Here is a 21,821-nt window from a genome sequence, read left to right on the forward strand (position 1 = left end):
TGGGTTTCTGTCAAAAAAATTTTCTGGTAAAAATTCTTTTTGTTACTCTCTTTTCATCTAGTCATTTTAGGTGTCAAATGAATGTAACTCTTCTCTCCTTCATTGTGTCTTATATTGGTTCTATTTTTTCATAATTTTTTTTATTACTTCTTTATTCCCATTTCCGAATCTCTAATTCACCTAATCGTTTAGCTGTATTTAACGAAAGGCATTCTGAAGCATTGGATATTATTATTATTATTATTATTATCATTATCATTATACGATTTGTGATGCAACGACCTTGATAACACTATTTCTTACATTCTGATAACTCTCATTGATGCTAAGTGGTTATGGTGATAATAGCTTTTTTATGCTGTAGCAGGTCAATGGTACTGTTACCGAAGCTTTTTGGCTTTATTCCTCTCTTTAAGAGAGTTTCAGTTCTCCAGTTTTCCGTTAATGCCGATACAAAGCTGATTTTAATATGTTCTGTGCACTTCAAAATAAGATGAACGTGTATCACATTTTAAACCTTACCTTGCGTAAGTAGAAAGTTTTGATGACATATTCGAACAGTATGGTGCTGACATTTCAAACTCTAGGTTTACTCTCGTGTGCTTCTGTCACAACCGGTCTAGACAAAGGGAGATGAACGTGGTTTTAAGTGGGGTGGCATAAAATGCCTTACGACACCATTCTAACGCTGTGCGATGATAGAATGACGGGTAACATCGACGACTGTGTAGTAGCACTACCATTTGTGGAACGCCTTCAAGTTTTCAGCGAATTTACTGCAACGGCCGATCCATCATTCATGTTTCAGTGCCGCGTCTCAGACTGCTGTTAATTGTAACAGTGGATAGGCGGATGATACTGCAGCAGTTCTGGGCAACACCAGTAGTTACCAGGCCATCGAGAGCCTCTTTCTCAGTGCCCACATGTGTACATCGGCTCAACACATGTCACAGGGTACAACGATTAGCAAGGGATCTGCAACATCGTCATTGGATGTTGGCAACATGGCAAAAGATTCCCTAAACTGGTGTGTCACACTACTCGTCGGTACACGCCGCTGCCAGGACATGAGTGCACCTTAATCTACTGAAGGCAGTGCATCCAACTTACCAATAAAGGTCCATTTGTTTCAATAGTGAAGGTTCTCTCGTTTGGACGACGTTTGCGTGAGTTTAATTGGGCACCTGATACGCCTCTCACGGCAGGCGACACAGGGACCTACTGTCAGTTCATGTGTGCACTCGTAATCAGCTATAGCACCCTGGATGTCACCTGTTACACGATAAGTCACATAAATTTAAATGTTCTCGATGAAATTAAATAAATGTTGTGGCCGAGCGGTTCTAGGCTCTTCAGTCCGGAACCGCGCTGCTGCTACGGTCGCAAGTTCGAATCCTGCCTCGGGCATGGATGTGTGTGATGTCGTTAGGTTAGTTAGGTTTAAGTAGTTCTAAGTCTAGGGGACTGATGACCTCAGATGTTGTCCCATAGTGCTCAGAGCCATTTGAACCATATTTTTTATTAAATTAAACACAATGGTGTGCGAAACTTAAGGACGAAAATAACTTTCGCAAGATGCTTCACTGCCAAGTAACGTAGCTCGATGAAACTTGGACTATACGTGGGAAGAACTGCTACAGTACAGTACAGAAGTTAACAAAAAAATACGCTATGAGACGAATAGAAATTATACCTTCAGTCAAAGACAATAATTACACCGAACTCACCACTATTTATGAAGGTCCCTTGGACACAACAAACGTCGGGAGTTGGTTTTTAATAGTGTGTGAGATCACCACGCACGGAAATTCATGCTGTGCAACATGCTCCCATACTGGCCACAAGGTTGGTAAGGGGTTGTTATGGTAGGGCATTTCCATTCCTCCACCAGTTTGGTAGACAACTGCTGGATGGTCGTTGGCACATGAAGACGTGTTGCCATACGCCTCCCCAACACATCTCACAAGTGATCGTTGGCATTTAAGTCAGGGGAACAGGCAGGTCAGTCCATTCGCCGAATATCCTCTCTTTCCAATAGCTTCTCCACGTGCGCTGTTCCATGCAGCAGCGCATTGTCATCCATAGAAAGGAAGACAGGGTCGAATGCAGCCCGCCCGGTGAGCTGTGCAGTGTAACGCACGATTTTCCGAACGGGAAGGAGCACCTGGTCCCCGGCACTAATCCGCCCAGCGGACTTGTGTCGAGGTCTGGTGAGCTGGCCAGTCTGTGGATGGTTTTTAGGCGGTTTTCCATCTGCCTCGGCGAATGCGGGCTGGTTCGCCTCATCTAGACCCAGCTACACTACGTCGGCGATTGCTGCCAAACAAGTTCTCCACGTACGCGTACACCACCATTACTCTACCACGCAAACATAGGGGTTACACTCGTCTGGTGTGAGACGTTCCCTGGGGAGGGGGGTGGTCCACCAGGGGCCGAACTGCACAATAACCCTGAAAGAGAGGTTCGGAGTAGGGCGGCGGAGGGGTGAAGTAGACTGCGGTAGTCGTTGTGGACCACTGCGGCTGCGGCGGGGACGGAGCCTCTCCGTCGTTTCTAGGCCCCCAGTTAACATACAGTACAATACTGGGTCGAACGCACCCCTGAAAAAAAAGCCCATTGGGCGGGAGTTACTGTGTCGAAATAATGTTTACTGGTGTGTTGAAAGATTTAGAGGTCAGTAAACCCACGTAACATTATGCCTCCACACTAAAATTCCACTGAGCATGTGTGGGATGTGTCTCGCGGAGACACACTGTAGCACGCTGACCACCCATTAGTTGAAACTTCCTGGCAGATTAAAACTGTGTGCTGGACCGAGACTCGAACTCGGGACCTTTGCCTTTCGCGGGCAAGTGCTCTACCATCTGAGCTACCCAAGCACGAATCACGTTCCGTCCCCACAGCTTTACTTCTGCCAGTACCTCGTCTCCTACCTTCCAAACTTTACAGAAGCTCTCCTGCGAACCTTGTAAAACTAGCACTCCTGAAAGAAACGATATTTCGGGGACATGGCTTAGCCACAGCCTGGAGGATGTTTCCAGAATGAGATTTTCACTCTGCAGCGGAGTGTGCGCTGGTATGAAACTTCCTGGCAGATTAAAACTCAGATGGTAGAGCACTTGCCCGCGAAAGGCAAAGGTCCCAAGATCGAGTCTCGGTCCGGCACACAGTTTTAATCTGCCAGGATGTTTCATATCAGCGCACACTCCGCTGCAGAGTGAAAATCTCATTCTGGAAACATCCCCAATGCTATAGCTAAGCCATGTCTCCGCAATATCCTTTCTTCCAGGAGTGCTAGTTCTGCAAGGCTAGCAGGAGAGCTTCTGTAAAGTTTGGAAGGTAGGAGACGAGGTACTGGCAGAAGTAAAGCTGGAGAACGGGACGTGTGTCGTGCTTGGGTAGCTCAGATGGTACAGCACTTGCCCGCGAAATGCAAAGGTCCCGAGTTCGAGTCTCGGTCGGGCACACAGCTTTAATCTTCCAGGAAGTTTCATATCAGCGCACACTCCTCTGCAGAGTAAAAATCTCATTCTGGAAACACTCATTAGTTGTCTACCGCCCTACTGGAGGAATGGAATGACCTGCCATAATAACTCCTTATAAATCTTGTGGCCAGCATGGGAGCACGTAGCAGAGCGTGGATTTTGGCCCAGGATGATCACACACCATAATAAAAAATAAAACTTGCCCGCTGTTTGTGATGTCCAGACAACCGTCACGAATCCCAACGACTTCAGTGTAATCATTGTGTTTCAATGAAAGTGTGATTTATGTTCGTCTCTTAGCGTATTTCTTCCAGTAACCCTCTGTACTATACTGTAGCAGTTCTTTCTATGCATGGTCCAAGTTTCATCGAGCTTTGTTACTTGAAAGCGAAAGTTAAGATCAACGGTGCATAACTAGTAGGAAGTCAATTTGGGCTCTTCTGGACAGTGATTTGAGATTCAGTGATGCTACTGTAGTACCAAGTGATGATACGCACTACCTGAGTGGAGCTGTGCGTGCCCTTTTATCAACATTGGCGGATGGGTGTTCGCTTGAGAACTATTTGCGCGAAGTACGGCGGATGCATAACATAGTCCATGTTGTGATCGCCCTTTGTCTTCCGACCATAACTATGTGGCGCCTCACTGTAGGCAGGCCTCACCATATGGCTTTTCTCTGAGAACGGCTGTGTGCGGATGTACTGGTGGACACAGCAAAAGTATGCGAAATAAGATAACATTGATCCACCTACAACAACCTTCTGGAAGCAATGATGAGATGAGCCTTGGGAAGGACCAGGAAGGATTTTCTGGGATCCTGACAGCCATCTCCCAATCACTACAGCTTGAGTGGCACACTAGCACAGCTCCAGTGGATCCTGAGTTGTATCTCAATGTGCAGGGGTTAACTGTCTGGACAATGATAAATCTAGCTTGGCTGTGATATCAATTACAGTAATGTAGTGTAGTACTGTGTAGTGTAGTGTTGTGTGTGTTGTCAGAATTATAAATTACAATATTAGTGGCCTAATAATGCAGCATAGTGTAGCAGACCAGTAGCATGTGTCTTCTAGATTCCGGATGAACATATATCTGTGCACCAGATGTCCAAGTGTATTAAGTTCACTTTTTTTTTCTTTTTCAAAAACTGTATTTTTATGTAAATATTTTGAGTAAATTTTTTCCCTCTTAAATACCGTAATGTTTAGAATACTAATACATTTGAAACTTTCTTGTTGCTGCTTCAACCACGTATAAAATTGTAAAACATTTTAAATTATATTCAAGTATAATGTGCTATATTCATGCCAATTCATGTGGAACATTTGGTCTGTTCTTGTGTCTAAATAGCAGACTGAAAGACAACAGCAAATAAATAAACCAGTCATTTCAATGACAAATACTTCTAAGCCTAATAAGGCAGATTAAGTATTTCAGGAAGATATGCGTGTAAAATTCAAAAATAGAGAAAACCTGTCAGCGTTGCTAATTTCTCTCCATTACTCAGTGCTGATGAGAGGATAGTAGTACATAAATCGAAAGATGCATTATATTTGAAGGCTGATTACATTGAAGGAAAGCGAGTAATGGAATAAGAGATAACATCTGTCCAGGGATGCAATATTTTTGCCACAAGGCTGTTAGACGTGTCTGTGAATTTAACGACTGGGTGCTGCCAAAAGCATTCCAGCCAATTCTGGAGCGATGCCAGACGCAGTCGCTGCTCTTACGTAACAGATTCCTACGCCAAAACAGATCTGGATGTTGATTAAAATGTGCTTGATTCTAATGAACTTGCGTGTCTGCATTGTAAGTGATGAACAGCCAAAGCTCCCGAGAGACATCTGTAGAAGTGAAGTTGTTGCTCCCTCCATCGTCCACAGATGTTCCGCGTGAGTCGTATTCCGCAATACCGATTTATGGCACCAGGCTAAACCACTCCACGGCTTTCGGTTCACTAAAAACATAATGTTTCTCTCCGGCATGGATACAGAGTAATTATCATCCAGCCAAGAACTGTTATTAATCCTAGAACACTAAAGGGGGGTGGGGGGGGGGGGGGGGGGAGAATGTTACATTGCTACTAAACTATCGCAAAGTTTACTGCTCCACCTTTTATACAAAGAAGTCATATTTTATAGGTTATGCATTAGTTAACTTACATTATCAGATCTCCAATGGTATGTTACATACAAAATTAAGTACAAAATTTCTTGTTTTATACATTGCTGCAAACGTAAATTTCAGGGTTCACTTGCCATTCTGCTTCAAGACAACCAGTGAGACATTTTCCTTCGGAAATTTAGCCAAACATCACGTTTCATGCGGCTGTCAAATTCTTGATAAACATTTTGGCTTTGTTTATGAAGGCATTTCTGGCTACTGACATTTTGTTCCTCGACCAAAATTGTAGTTACACACAAGTACAGGGTGACAATTATTGAACTATATGAAAAAAAACGTAAATTAGTTGCAAACCACAGCGTGCAGTCACTTTATTAAACATGTAAACGTCGCTACAGATATTCGGATTTAGGTTATGATATGTTCGATATGCCTGCCATCCTTGGCGATTATGAGGCGCAGACAAATAGCGAAATTCTGCATGACCCGCTGAAGTGTCGGAACATCGATACTGTCGATGACCTCCTAGGTGGCTGTTGTCAGCTCAGCAATGGTTTTGGGGTTACTGCTGTACACCTTGTCTTTAACATACCCCCACAAAGAGGAGTCGCACGTGTTCAGATCCGAAGAATACGGCGGCCAATCGAAGCTCACGCGAGTGACCTCTGGGTACCACAGAGCCAGAACGCGGTCCCTAAAGTGCCCCTCCCAGACATCAAACACTCTCCTGCTTCGATGGGGTCGAGCTCCGTCTTGCACGAACCACATATTGTCAAAATCAGGTCACTTTGGATAATGGGGATGAAATCATCTTCCAGAACCTTCACGTACCGTTCGGTAGTCGCCGTGCGATCAAGGAATATCGCACTAATTATTTCGTGAATGAATAATGCTCACCACTCGGTCACCCGTTGATTCTCAGTCCCCCAAATGCATCAGTTTTGCTTAGTGACAATCCTATCCAAATGAAACTGGGCTTCGTCGCTAAACCAAACCATACCTGCCCATACTGATTCCCATCATGCCCCGCGGCCAACCGTGAAGTTTGAACGTCCTAACGCAAATCGTTCAGAAGTTATGACGATTTTATTTAATATAGTTTAATAATAGTCACCCTGCATACAGTGGCGATTAGGAGGGAGATCGTACTTGAGATTAAATGTTACGAGTTTTTGGACAGATTACCCGTAAATGTTTCTGACGCATTATGAAAAGCTACTTTCAGGTCGGCCGTTAACATGAACTCTCAACCAGTTGAAGCTACCCTCTTTCGTAACCGAGTTCGCTAACTGACGCTACTGTTTAGTTTACGATTCACCTAGCATGCAAATGGATTCAACTGAATTTATTCAATTATCTTGGAACATTATACATGCAGTCGATGTCGTCATAATTTGAATAAATTAATACACCTTACTGAAGAAAACAATAAAGGGCAGCATTTAAGATAACAATAAATAATTTCAAATTTGCTTGCAAATTTGTGGACAGTAAGAATCCAAATGTAAAGCCATCCTATCTGAGGCGAATCTCTTGAGTTGTAAAGAACGCCTTGGGTTGGGATGTTTGGGGAAGGAGACCAGACATCGAAGTCACCGGTCTCATTGGATTAGGAAAGGACGGGGAAGGAAGTCGGCCGCGCCCTTTCAAAGGAACCATCCCGGCATTTGCCTGGAGCGATTTAGGGAAATCACAGAAAACCTAAATCAGGATGGCCGGACGCGGAATTAGAACGCCTTGTTTAAATGGCATTTTGGTAAGTGGTTTAATTAAACTGGAGTGTTTGTGGACGTTGTGCATTTAGAAATTTATTTACCAGGTACATATAACTATTCTGAGTTTTGCCAAGCCTAGTAGTGAACTGCTCGATCATTAGTTCGTGACATGTATTACATTCAGAGACGAATCCAGGATTTTGGTTGGGGGTGGACTGAGCTCATAGCAGTTTTGTATCATCGTACTATCTCTAAATTCTCTAGAGTAAGCAAAGGTGGTTTCCTAATCTGTTATAATACCAGTTACAACAGCGACAAACTTTTCGAGATTGTTAAGTCTGAAAGCCATGTTAAAAAAATAATAAAAAAAAGGAATACTGTTCCATAGCCATCGACCACCTCTCTCCTAGATTCGCCTCTGATTACGCTGATAAACTACCTTCATGTGTACTTCTTTATCTTTTCACATACTTCCCATTGCGTGCGAGTATTGGTAAACGTATTCTTCGTGTTCAGTTTTCGCATACCAAACAAAGAAACCAAGGCTCGATTATAACGTTTCTTCCTAGGTTTAACGTCTTTCTAGTTCACCACCCATAAATTTAAAAATTATATAGACAGTTATCAGAATAATGGAAATAAAATGAGTTAGCGTTCGACTAGCATTAACTTGCAGTATAGTTGAATTCGTTATGAGGTGGATGGATACACTGTACAACTTGCCCCTAGACAGTTCTATGCCATACCTCATACAGACCAACTCTTGGTGTCATCAGAAATGTTGAGTCGAAAAATGTGTACCGAATTCTTTGCTCTAAAACAAACAACAGGCACACCTCATTTTTCAAGACGATGCAAACAGTCGGAAGGTAAAAGTCGTCGTCAAACTGCACCCGAAAAGTGATGACTTTTTCATCTGCGCTAATGTGAAACACATCTCTTCTAATGGACAAGTGATTGCACCTATTAAAGTATGCATTTTAGAGCCCATGTTTACAAGAATTTTTTTCTGCCTCATCCCTGAATATTGATCAATCCTCCTGCGACACCTTGTATTACGTACAGATTTATTGCATACATTCAGCTTTCCTGTCACAAGCAAGAAGGTCAGTTTCTCCGTGATTCAGAACAGTACTAAGCGTTTTCGACACAGTTGTGTATACAATTAGTAATACCCAGTTGTACTATCCATTATAATCGCTAAGAGCACTGGCGTACCGCGAAGCTCAGCAGATTTGAATAAAACAGATATATTGTGGTTTTTAAAGCACCTACAAAGAAAGAACACAGACGAGCTTAACTACACTGAAATGATTAGCGAAGAGTCCCTTCTCCATAGAACTATAATAGAAGAATATATCTGGCAAAAATTACTCTGATAATTGGATAATGAAAATCACGGGTAAATAAGTCTTTGATAATGAGGGAGCGAGGGACATACACCTTCAGGTAATGATACAACGGCAGTACAACATCTGGCCTTGCCATAAGAGGTGCAAAAAAGGAAGGAACGAAAATTAGGTTCAAAGCCCTGTCGATAACGGGGTCATTGCAGACGGAGTACTAAAAAGGATTACTGAAGGATGGAGAAGGAAATTCTGGCGTAATCCTTTTCAAGGGAACCATCATGGCATTTGCCTTAAGTGATTTAGGTAAATCGAGGCAAACCTAAGTCTGGGTGGCCAGACGGAGATTTAAATCGGATTTCTCCCGAATGCGACCCCACTGTGCTAACCTAAACATGAGCAACCTCGTTAGGTCACAGTGGCTGAAAGCATAATGTAGTGGTTCGGTGGCGTTTGTACCCGTACATTCGCGCTACCGCCACTGAATTAGACAGTAAAGATGTAAATGTCGTGTGACTAGGGCCTACAACCGGGTAGACCGTTCGCCGGGTGCAAGTCTTTCGATTTGACGCCACTTCGACGACTTGTGCGTCGATGGGGATGAAACGATAATAACAACACAACACCCAGTCCCTAAGCGGAGAAAATCTCCGACCCAGCCGAGAATCGAAACCGGGCCCTTAGGATTGACATCCTGTCGCGCTGACCACTCGGCTACCGGGGGCGGACAATTAGATAGTCATTGCGACTCAACGAGCAATAACACGCTTGAAATGGCTGCTCGTTGATACGGTAGCCTTACCCAAGCTCCTGAGGTGTCAGCAATTAGGTAAACTTCTGCCACCATGGCGCCTAAACTGTCGGTCCACGTGATGTAATTGGTGCCTGACGACAATGGTCACCCGAAGCACTGTGTTGTTCGTTTGAAGTACAGCCAAAGAATGAGGGTAGCTGTTCCTCCGTGCTTCTATTTGAAAGTCCCTGCACCGAACATTCGACTAACCAGAGTGGCACTCCTTTTATGGTTCGGCTTTTTGCAGCAACTTCTGACAGAACCATTCTGAATGCCATGATCTGGCGACCTTCGTATGGCCAACTTCCGCTTTCTGGTAGATCTCTGTTAGCGAAGGCGAGCTCTTATTTAAAGAGACTCTGTTCTAACAGGACTCGCATTCTTGGCGATAACATGTAACTTATTAGTGCTTTTAATTATTTGGTCGTAAAATTGGAGGAAAATATTTGTATACCTGCGGAAAATCATTATGTTATTATCTCTGTCTAAAACGGTAATAATTAATTTAATATGTCTGACTGACTACCTGAGCAATCTGGAATACTACTGTAGTGCTACAGAAGCACACTTGAATATCACGGGACAGGGTTCACTTTCCATGACCACACTCATAATGGTGTCCTTTCTCCTGCTACTGTTACGCCAAAATAATTCAATAACTTCTTCTCTTGCCTATGACAGGTGGCTTAATTCCACACACGCACATACGCACAGTCACATGTACATAAAACACGTACAAATAAGGAACCACGTTAACCTTTCTATAGCTATTCACATAGGTAAGTTATTTCTCTGTTATGACTGATTTGCTGTGTGTTAATACAGTTAGTGCGACTTTTTTTGTGTGGAACTAGGAATGTACAAATTAAATTAAAGTTAATTATTGAAATTTATTGAGCAATCTATAAGTAAAATTATAATCGGACAGAAGCTTATGACATGAAATGTCTACCGCAAGATGCTATCGTGTCAATCAAGTTCTGTTTTATTAATATATGTTAACGGGAAACGTTACAAATGGACATATCTTTACAAACAAAAATTTCGCCTAAACTGCGAAGTCGTTAAAGGCATAGGAGTTAATAAATGAGACTGTTTAACGCTTTGCTGTCAAGAAAGTATGATTTCATTACTGGAGCCAAAGAATGGAGCAAAACATTGGTGTGAGAGAAAATTCTGTGTTTCAGTGTGAAATCGAATGTATCTCAGTTTATTGTTCTGAATTAATTGATGCAGTTTCAACTTTCTTCACTGTCATTTATCTTTACTTAAAATCCGATACGTGCTATTTGGTTTCAATGTAAAACATACACGAATCTCAAAAAAATTTTGCGCGAAAATTAAAAGCTTTACTGGTAAACTAACTACAGAGACGGACGTAGCTTCGTCACCTACTTGAATAATTTTTTTTTTTTTTTTCCGTACGACACAAGTTGCGTGGAGCGCCCAGCACTGGGTGTTACTCCGGGCTAGGCGACAGAGATCTGTATCGGAGTCGCATTGCTGTCGTCCCGGTGCGAACCACTTCGACTGATGTACAGCTCCAGCGATTGTCAGCTGCTGCAGGATACTGCTCCTTTGAGATTCTTGCGTGTTCTCCTTTATGCAGTCTTTCTCATTCGACTTTGAGGAAACTGCGCGGTAAAAAAAATCAATTTTTCCTCATCTTACAATGAGTCGTCTCGAACATACGAGGTGTGATTGGAAAATTTTAAGAATGGATCCGCTACTGCTTACTGGTTTGGCGGGCAGGCACACGGAGGACGGATTGCCTTGTCCTTGAACCCCCTCTGGTAGGAAACTGCGTTTTATTCAGTTCGTTCTGGCAGCTGGTTGAGTGCGAGTCTGTTATGACTTGTTGCCAGATTCTGTCTGCGTGGAAATGGATGTAAAAACAGAGCAACGAGTTTGTGTGAAATTTTGTTTTAAAACCAGGAACTATTAAAAACAACTTTTGGAGATAATTGTATGAGCCAGTAAAACGTTTTTGTCTGGTTCAACATATTTAAAAATGGTCGCGAATCATCTGAAGATGAACCACGGTCCGGCCGTCCTTACACCTCAAAAACGAATGAAAATGTTGTGAAAGTTTGCGACTTAGTGCACTTTGATTGTAAGCTTACAATTAGGGAGATGGCTGATGAACTTAAGTTTCTATGCAGTTCAGTCAATTTTAACTGAACATCTGAACACGCATCGAGTGTCCGCAAGATTCATTCCAAGCGTGTTGTCAAGTGACCAGAGACAATACCGATCTGAAGTGTGCTAAGATCTGATTAATCGGACTAAAAATGACCCAGATTTTTTAAATAGGGTAATTAAAGGTGACGAATCGAGGGTATATGGATATGATTCTAAAACCAAAGTGCAGTCTTCGCAGTGGAAGACTCCAGGTTCACCACGACCGAAAAAGCACGGCAAAGTCAGTCGAAGGTGAAGACAATGTTGGTGATTTTTTTCGTTTCTACTGGTATTGTGCATCATGAATTTACCCCAGGAGGACAGACAATTAACCAGGAATACTACACATGTGTCCTTGAGCGTTTGCGCGAGAAGGTGCGGAAGACAGGAGTTAGGTGCTACACCGTGACAATGCTCTGGCAGATCGTGTCTTTTCCATCGCTGAATTTTTGATCAAATTCAAAACTACTGCGCTTCCACAACCGCCATATTCCCCTGATTTGGCCCCTGTGGACTTCTGTCTGTTTCCTAAACTGAAATTTTCACTGAAAGGAAAGCGGTTTGACTCGACTGAAGACATCCAGGCAAATACGGAGAGCGTCCTTGACGCACTAGAGGAAAAAAAATTCCAGGAACATTTCCAAAAGTGGAAACACCGTTGGAGTGGGCGTATTCAGTCAGAAGGGGACTATTTTGAAGCAGAAGCATCACTGTAGCATTTTACGTATCACCATTGTACAAGTACAAGCCCATTCTTACAACTTTCCAATCACACCTCGTATGTAAAGTTGGCTGTAAAATGGTAAATGGCCTAAACTACTGGCTTGCTGGTAAAGACTCCTTAACTCTCCAGAAGGGGAAATTAGAATGGGATGTGCTGGCCTGATATATGAATATAGTTTTAAGCACAACAATGGACGCTCGTGTAACCAAGTATTGGAGTGGCGTCCATTTACTAATAATTTATTGCCAAATTTAATATTTTTTGGTCCTTACAGTAAAAGCTTTTAACAAACAGTTCCTCAATTCATAGTCCACTTCTCAAAGAAACACAAATGATCGCTAGTAGTCGCCTTTATAACAGAATCCATACCACCACTGTAGTTCACGGTGAACTTCCTCTTTTCTTTGTCAAAATAATGCAGTCTCTGTTAGTGCAGGAATACTCGTGGTTTGTGATGACGGCTGGTCCGTTCTCATACTTTTGATGTCTTGATCATCTTCCACCTTCCGCGTTGATCTACTAGATCTCTAGTTCTTAAATCTTGTCTCTTAAGGCTTCTTCCTCTTCTGTCTTTATTTTCTCCATTGATAGACTCGGAAAAATTGTGATCTCCTCTTAAATTTTGGTATTTCAGCGCAAAAATGTTGCTATTATTGCTTCTACTGGTTCCGTATCATAATTCTCGTCTTGAAGTTATCCCTTCACGCTGTTACAACAAAGAAAACTGTCTCTTTTCTGCAAAATTATCCCAGTTACCCACTAATAAACGACACGTCCCTTCTGGCTGTCTTTACATTGCCACGTCCCACCTTCAATGGCCTTTTTCATTTCACTTCCCTCTTAATAGAAATTTTCTGGAACTACATTTCTCCTATCAGCTCAAAGCATTCACTTTTCCATATAAATTACATACAGTCAAAATTACGTAGAACGTAATAACATATTTTCAAAATACTCTGAATTAGTTTACATTTATATCAAAAAATTAATGATGTACAAATTACATTAAATCATCATATGTATCATTGAAAGTACGCTGTGTCAGTTTGCGATGGAGAAAATCTCCGTCACAAGTCGTCCCCAGAACATATATTAAATTAATATTCCATTTTTATTACTAATTGATTAACAAAATTTTCTAAACAATTATCGACTCTACTTACTTCTCCTACAAATTCAACGTAGTCTGATTTTAACCTCAGTATCACCACCCCTTAAGAGTGTGTCGTGACCATCCGTGGTGTGTCTTTGATTGAGGAATATTCTGAAACTTCAGCAAAGGTTGCAACTGCACCTTCAGGAAGAAGGTGATTTAAAGCCCCTAGAATGCCTGCAGAGGGAATCAAACAATGATCCCCACACATGATTTTTTTTGAAGCACAAATCTTCAATGCGACATTTAGGTGAGAATCCTTTCATCCGTTTCCAAACGGCAGTAATGAGTCGCATACAGAGTATTAAAGAGAAAACAGGATTGCCAGGTCAGTCGTATCAACAACGAATGGCATCTGGCATCTGGCCACCCTACACCACTTACTTAGCCAAATCCAATGTGATGTCCCCGTGAAGACGCTGGGTAAAGCCAATAAAAAGACCACCACCTTATTGTAATTTGAAGCATTTCAATGGGTTGAATACAATTTCTGCTGGCGGAATTTTGCAGTTGTAGATGTTTCTTCAAATGACAATCCAGCTAGTCGAAACTTGCAACAGATATTTGATCGAAATTTAAAAACTTGTTCATTTAGCTTCTCAGTTGCTCGAAAAGCACCAAGCGTTTTCTTATGATTATTTATTGGATGACCCCACTGAACTCTCTGGCACTGTTCCCTACAAAGAATATCCAAAACAAATACGCTGATCAGCCAAAACATTACGACCACCAACCTACTATTGATATAAACCCATCCAGGCGACAGCAGGGTCACCTGGCGAGGAATGACTACTAGTCAGACACATGGACAGTGCTTATACTCTGAAGAGCCAAAGAAACTGGTACACTTGCCCAATATCGTGTAGGGCATCCGCGAGCACGCTGAAGTGCCACAGCACAACGTGGCATGGACTCTACTAATGTCTCAAGTAATGCTGGATGGAATTGACACCATGAATGCTGCAGGGCTGTCCATAAATCAGGAAGAGTGCGAGGGGGCGGATATCTCTTCTAAACAGCACGTTGCAAGGCATACCAGATATGGTCAATAAGGTTCATGTCTGGGGAGTTTGATGGCCAACAGAAGTGTTTAAATTCAGAAGAGTGTTCCTGGAGCCACTCTCTAACAATTCTGGACGTATGGGGTGCCACATTGTCCTGCTGAAATTTCTCAAGTCCGTCGGATTGCACAATGGCCATGAATGGATGCAGGTTATCAGACAGGATGCTTACATATGTGTCACCTGTCAGAGTCATTCCTAGACATATCATTCCAACTGTACACACCCCACACGATTACAGAGCCTCCACCAGCTTGAACAGTCCCCTGCTGACATGCAGGGTCCATGGATTCATGAGGTTGTCTCCATACTCGTACAATTCCATCCACTCAATATGATTGGAAACGAGACTCGTCTGACCAGGCAACATGTTTCCAGTCTTCAATAGTCCAATGCCAGTGTTGAAGGGTCCAGGCGAGGCGTAAAGCTTTGTGTTGAGCAATCATCAAGGGTGCACAAGTGAGCTTTGGTTCCGAAAGCACATATCAATTGTTTTGTTGAATCGTTCACACGCTGATGCTTGTTGATGGACCATCACTGAAATCTGCTGCAATTTGCGGAAGGGTTGCACTTTTGTCACGCTGAACAATTCTCTTCAGTCATTGTTAGTCTCATTCTTGCAGGATCTTTTTCCGGTCGCAGCGATGCCAGAGATTTGATGTTTTACCGAATTCCTGATATTCACGGTACACTCGTGAAATGATCGTTTGGGAAAATCCCCACTTCATCGCTACCTCAGAGATGCTGTGCTCCATCACTCATGCACCGACTACAACAGCATGTTCAAACTCACTTAAATCTTGATAACCTGCCATTGTAGCATCAGTGACCAATCTAACAACTGCGCCAGACTCTTGTTGGCTTATATAGGTGTTGCTGACCGCAGTGCCGTCTTCTGCCTGTTGACATATATATGTATTTGAATATGCATGTCTATACCAGTTTCTTTGGCACTGCAGTGTAGAATGGGGAAGGCGCGCAATCTATCTGAGTTTGGCCGAGGGCAGACTGTGATGGCCCGAAACCTCGGCATCAGCATTTCAGAAACTGCACAACATGTTGGGTGTTCGAGGAGTGCTGTGCTGTGCGTCTTCAACATGTGGCGAAACTGTGGTGAAATCACATCCAGATGGCGTGGGATTAGGCAGCCGCTCCTCATTACAGAATGTCGGACATCATAGGCTGGGCAGACTGGTAAAACAGGACTGGCGACAAACTGTGGAGGAACTAACATCAGACTTCAATGCTGAGAAGTGTACAAGTGTGTCTTAACACACAGTGCACCAAACACTCCTAATGATGGGCCTTCATGGTCGAAGAACCATACATGTTCCAATGTCAATATCTTGACGTGGGCAACTACTACTGAAGTGGGCACGTAATCATAGGCACTCGATGTTGTCATAATGGCATAGCGTTGCGTGATTGAAAGCATCCTGATACATTCTTCATCATGTTGATGGGAGGGCGCGAATCCATCATCTTCCAGGGGGACAGCTCCTTGATACCAGTACAGCAGCATGGAGCTCTGCGAAACATTCACGTGGGCATCCATGTGTCCAGTGGAGTTCGTGCAAGGCACCATGATGGCCAAGGAGTATTGTACACTGGGTTGCAGACCACGTATACCCCTTCATGACGATCAAGTTTTGCGATGGCAGTAGCATTTTTCAAGAAGCGCAATGTCACTTGGCCAGGAGTATGATGGAGTGGTTTGAGGAACACAGTGGCGAGTTCCAGTTGACATACTGGCCCCAACTCGCCAGAGCTGAACCCAATCGAACACATCTGGGATGTGATTGAACGGGGTGTGAGAGCTCATCGCCCCCTCGCTGGAATTTGTGGAAATTTGAGTTGTGTGTGCAGATGTGGTGTCAACTTCCTCCAGCGACCTAGCAAGGCCTCATTGCTTCCATGTCATGCTGTGTCACCACTGTTATCCATGCCAGATGTGGACAAACTGGCTACTAGGTAGGTGGTCATAATGTTCTGGCTGATCAATTTAAACTCTTGTGATCCATCTTCTTTCCATACGTAGCTGCGACTGTCGCAACAAACAAACTGCTGTGGAGAGCAGAAGTTCATCGGTTGATCACTGGAGCCCAGATTTTAGTTACCTAAAACACAGCAAGCATTTATGACCAAAAACTTACATAAATATGACCTAAAAAATAAAACATGATTTATATGAGTTTATACAAAAAACATTGTTGATTTATTTTAATATACCCTGTGATACAAAATTCACTTCTGAAGAAGATGTGAGTAGGGCACCTACTTTTTGTAGTGTTTAAAACTAACTGCAACTTACTTTTGAAATGTCTGCATGTGTTTGAAAAGCGACAAGAAGTATGGTGAAAACAATGGACCTATCCAAACAATAAAACCAATGTTTTACTACTGCACACAACTTGTTTACAGTAATCCAAATTAGATAACATATCCTGTCAGTCTTCAGTTTCCACTGATCTGCACTGTATAACAAGTTCCATTTTCAGGTTTTCCATTTTCCAAGATCTTCGGTTCTCAGTGAGGATACTTTTATACCCAGAAAAGCTCCTCTCCGTGTCACAGGAGCGTATTTGAATGAGGAAAGGCCACACTGTCTTCTAATGTTGTGGCATTTCCAGAAAGACTGTCGCTAACTTCGTTACATCGAAGAATATGCAGTATTCTGCTGGAAAATACTTTGCAATTTGTTGTTCATTTTGTCAGCCACATGACCATGAGCTTGCCCAACTCAGTCTGCACATGTTGCACAATACCCAGGGCGTTGTACAGCTGAGTACCAGCAGCTTCCAGGCATGTGATCGCTGTTGATACCGCTGAAAAAGTTGGCATTCATGTATGCCAAGTTTCCAGACAAGGTATCTGTAAAGACCTCTTTTACAGTTGTGATGGAACTTGATTCATACTATCATGCCCAAAAAATATCATCTTTATTTTGGTATTGTTAGTGCAGTAATACTCAGCAGCTTAATGCTGGGTAATACTCAGCAGCATTAAGCCAAGAAATGCATTGTGTAAGAACAGGTTGACGGGGGAGAGGCAGTGAAGGTGCTTGGTCCTTGAATTTTTGCAGCTGTAACAAAGCTTTCACTTAGATTCTCTTGCCACAGTAAATTAATTTGTTCACATCAGGTTAATTTGATCGCACCTCCTCTGCCACTCTGTGTAACTCATGCGCAAGACGAGTGACGTACAACATTGGGGGTTATAGAATCTAAAGCTCCTTGGCTGCTTTAGCCATCTATTAAGCACCATCTGTTACTAGCAGCAAAACATTGTCTCTGTTCACACCATCCAGCCACAGTAGCTTCATAGAGTTGTCAAATAAAAGGTCAACTGTCGACTTGTTTACTCTCTTGAGAGCTTCATATGTTAGGAGGAACATTTCTCCAGGCCTGTCAGCTTTTAGAACATCAACAACAACATTTGCAACATAATGCCCACTCACATCAATGGTTTCATCTATAGGCACCCAGACCTTTTGATCAGTAGCACTAATTCGTATTTTGCTAAGCACCTCCTCATACCACACAGATAAATAGTTCTTTATCAATTTTGATTCATATGGAACTGGATGTGTTGTATACTTTTCCAAGAAGTGCCTGAAGTGTGGCTTCTTCAACTTCTTCAATGAAATGCTGCAAGACACCATCATCTCACACAAGTCCTTGAAGAAGAATTGCACTAGAACCTGTCTGCACAAATAAGGGCTGTGTTATGCAAAATCTCCTGCACAAGTAAAAATGGAAGAAAAATAGTTGGAGAATTTAGCAAGATGATTTAAGATTGAGAGTTACCTTGTGTTGGTGAGGTCAAGTGAAGGAAAAGGTGTCCTGAGTCACAGGCAATTCACTACATCATTAATACTCCATTGCTGCTATATCTCTACTACCTCACGAATGAATGTATATGTCATGTGCCATTGAATAAATGTTTCACAGAGTTCTTGCCATGTCAGATTTGTATTCAATCTCAAACTTTCAATGACTTCATGTGTAGTCATCATCTGGAGATTTTAGTACGCCAATTGGTACTTCATTTAGTTGGCAAAATTATATCATATAGATGTCAGAAAGTCACGGAATTCCCATATGCTACCAGACATTATGTCAACATCTGTTACTGAAGAATATTGGTAGTAATGTTCATTTCATTATATGGTGAATGAGCTAGCTTATTTCTCTGTAGCCTTTCTGCATCATGTGCCTGTTTACATGCACCACTAAGGGTATGGCTGCAGTCCCGGTTAAAATTGTGGTTACACACTGTTGGATGTCTCATGGGTATCCACACTCATAAGCTATTTTACATAAGTGGTAGTAATGAATGCTTTTAGCACTCTGTATGTATTTGTATTGTTTATAGTTCTGAAAGGGGTGGTAAGAGGAGGAGGAGGAATAAGCAGAGCAGGAGACAGTGAACAACAGAGCCAGTACATAGCCAGTACCACTAAGGAAGAGGCCCCATCTGATAGATGGCTTACCTTCAACATTGACACATGTCCTCACTCCAAGAGGCACTGAAGAGAGCTTTGGGATATGATCATTTCAACTTGGGCCTGGAGTTTGCTGACCAGGAACTGTAGCCTATCACCTGTCACCCAGCTCGCCAACCAAATACCGGAAATGAAAATTTCTTCCACCACCATGATTCAAATTGGCTACTCAGCTCTGATTTGAGTGCCCCTCACACAAATGATAAGTGTTCATTATAGACCTCAGGTGTAACTACATGTAGTCCGAGAGTAATATCAGTTAGTGAAACTCAGGACTAACTAGAGTAAAATTACCTTTTACCAACTGTGTTGTGTCCCTCTACCAAGCCATACTGGTGGCGCACATCTGACACCAAGCTGTAGTTCATAAACCTGTGAGTATTATTCAGTAGCTACGATACAATGACATACCTTGCCAAAGTAAGTTCATCAGTTGTGAACAGACTGCTCATAAATACATTTACAATTTTTAGAACTCTTCTGCCATTAGATTTGCTCCTGAATGTTTTTCATCTTTTCCAGAAACAAAACCAAAAAGAGACCATTGGGGTGGGAAGTCAGTGATGCGGTCAGTAGAGATGGACCACAAACTTGGATTAGGAAAGGATGGGCAAGGAAATTGGCCATCCACTATCAAAGGAACCTGTCATAGCATTGCTTTACATAAACAATTTCAAAAAATTATGGAAAACCTAAATATGGGTAATCAAAACTATCATCCTCCAGAATGTAAGTCCAGTGTCTTAACAAGTGAAAACTAACTAGTTTCAAAAGACCTAACACTAGTGCAATGAATCACTTCTCTTTTACATAATTGTATTATGCAGTTGCTCTGTAGCCAAAAGTGCTAACACACACTTGTGCAATGGTACTTAACTTGGAAGTGTCTGATTCAAATTCTGATAGATGAAGAAATTTCCATTACCTCATTTGGCCAGCAAGTGGAGGAGAGGTGGTGGGATACAACCACTGACCATGAAAATTCGCATCCATGTCCTAGGTTAAATTCCATACTCTCGACAGTGCATCATGAATTGAGGGTGTCTGACACTACCTTCAGTTATCTGTCTGTAGGAGGTCAATGTTAGCCTCATGGCACCACTGGTACTCTGAGTGAGGAGCAGGCTGTGCAATGTCCCCCCCCCCCTCTCTCTCTCTCTCTCTACCCCCCTTCCCTCCCTCCCTCCCTCCCTCCCTCTCTACCCCCCTTCCCTCCCTCCCTCCCTCTCTCTCTCTCTCTCTCTCTCTCTCTCTCTCTCTCTCTCTCTCTCTCTCTCACACACACACACACACACACACACACACACACACACACACATACATACACACATCTTAAATAACAGCAAAACAACACATACATGACATGAAATCCTATATACATCCATCACTACCATCTGCACTGGAGAGATAAAACTTTTACATAGACTTCAAAAAGCACGGGTGCCACTGAATATGAGCAAGAAAAGGATTTTGTGTTAGGCAGCTGAACAAAATCCCACATATCTCCTAGCCAACAATGCCAAAATACTTTACCTTTTCACCTCAAAGAACATAGTGTTAGTTTCTCTACTGTTACTATTTGCAGTTTTTTTTATGAAACCATGTTATCTAGTTTTCATCTCCTCATTCTTTCACTCTCATCTTCCACAGCCTAAAATAGTACCCCTGTCAAAGCTTCCTCATGGGCAGGAGACATAAAATTTTGGTTTGACTTAAAATGCTAGTATCTGTTGTACTGATATCTCTGAAGTTTAGGAACCATTGGTACACTGTTATATGTAAAGGAATCCCTTTGAAAACCAAAGGTGAAAACTTAATCATGATCCTAATACACCACAACATATATAACAAGCATTATTTTGGTTCCTGACATTGTTCTTAGCTTAACTGTAACTTTATGTTTTGTCTGTGTGAAGTTAAAAGTGAATAACTTGTTCTACATTAAAGAAAATGTAAATGAATAGTATTTTGATGCACTACTTAGACAACATACTAAAACATTTTGTAATTTTTTTTCTTGGTTTTTCATCTGCCACATAAAATATGCCTGATGTTACAGTAAACATAGAGCTGCAAGGAGAAGAAAACTTCATATGATGTAAGCTAAAACTATTTTCTCATTTTGTTACAGGGGAAAGAATTCTCTAGAAACAATTTGTCTGCTGTTAGCATACAAACTAAAGTATCCCAATAACTTCTTCTTACTAAGAGGGAACCATGAATGTGCAAGCATTAACAGGTAATGGAACTGGCGTCACTAATTGCAAATAACTTTTCTCTGACTCTGATATTAATATATGTTGTGTACAAAACTCTTCCATAATTCCATTCTTTTTTTCAGAGTTTATGGGTTCTATGACGAGTGCAAAAGGCGATATAGTGTGAAATTGTGGAAGACTTTTACTGATCTGTTCAACTGCCTGCCAGTTGGTGAGAAACACTTATCATTTTCACTTAAATCAAATTACAGTTTGGATTACATTTAGTGAGTGATAGATTACAATGATAGCTAAAGTTGTTGAATTGAAAGGCTTTCATTGCTCATGCAGACTACCCTGATAAACTATGAGAGGAGTAAGCAGTTGCTAAGAGTTGAGGAGTGTGTGAAGACTATACTCTGTATGACCTAGTCATCTTGAAAAGCCAAAACAGTGCCGTCAATAGTGATATGCCTGACAGAAACTTTATAACTAACAGAGTTGATTCTGTTACGTACATTGACACTCTTCTTTCTC

At 42.1% G+C, this 21,821-nt stretch overlaps 1 protein-coding gene across 1 annotated transcript in view; it reads left to right on the forward strand.

Annotated features, from left to right (window-relative positions):
* The window catches only part of LOC124790053 (serine/threonine-protein phosphatase PP1-alpha-like), a 581,605-nt gene that overhangs the window by 530,492 nt on the left and 29,292 nt on the right, over positions 1-21,821 (forward strand). The window contains exons 3-4 of the mRNA XM_047257612.1: positions 21,218-21,325; positions 21,428-21,516. Of these exons, the coding sequence (XP_047113568.1) occupies positions 21,218-21,325; positions 21,428-21,516 (197 nt within the window). The remainder of the gene's footprint in view (positions 1-21,217; positions 21,326-21,427; positions 21,517-21,821) is intronic.

This window comes from Schistocerca piceifrons, chromosome 3 (assembly GCF_021461385.2).
Source record: "Schistocerca piceifrons isolate TAMUIC-IGC-003096 chromosome 3, iqSchPice1.1, whole genome shotgun sequence".
NCBI lineage: Eukaryota > Metazoa > Arthropoda > Insecta > Orthoptera > Acrididae > Schistocerca > Schistocerca piceifrons.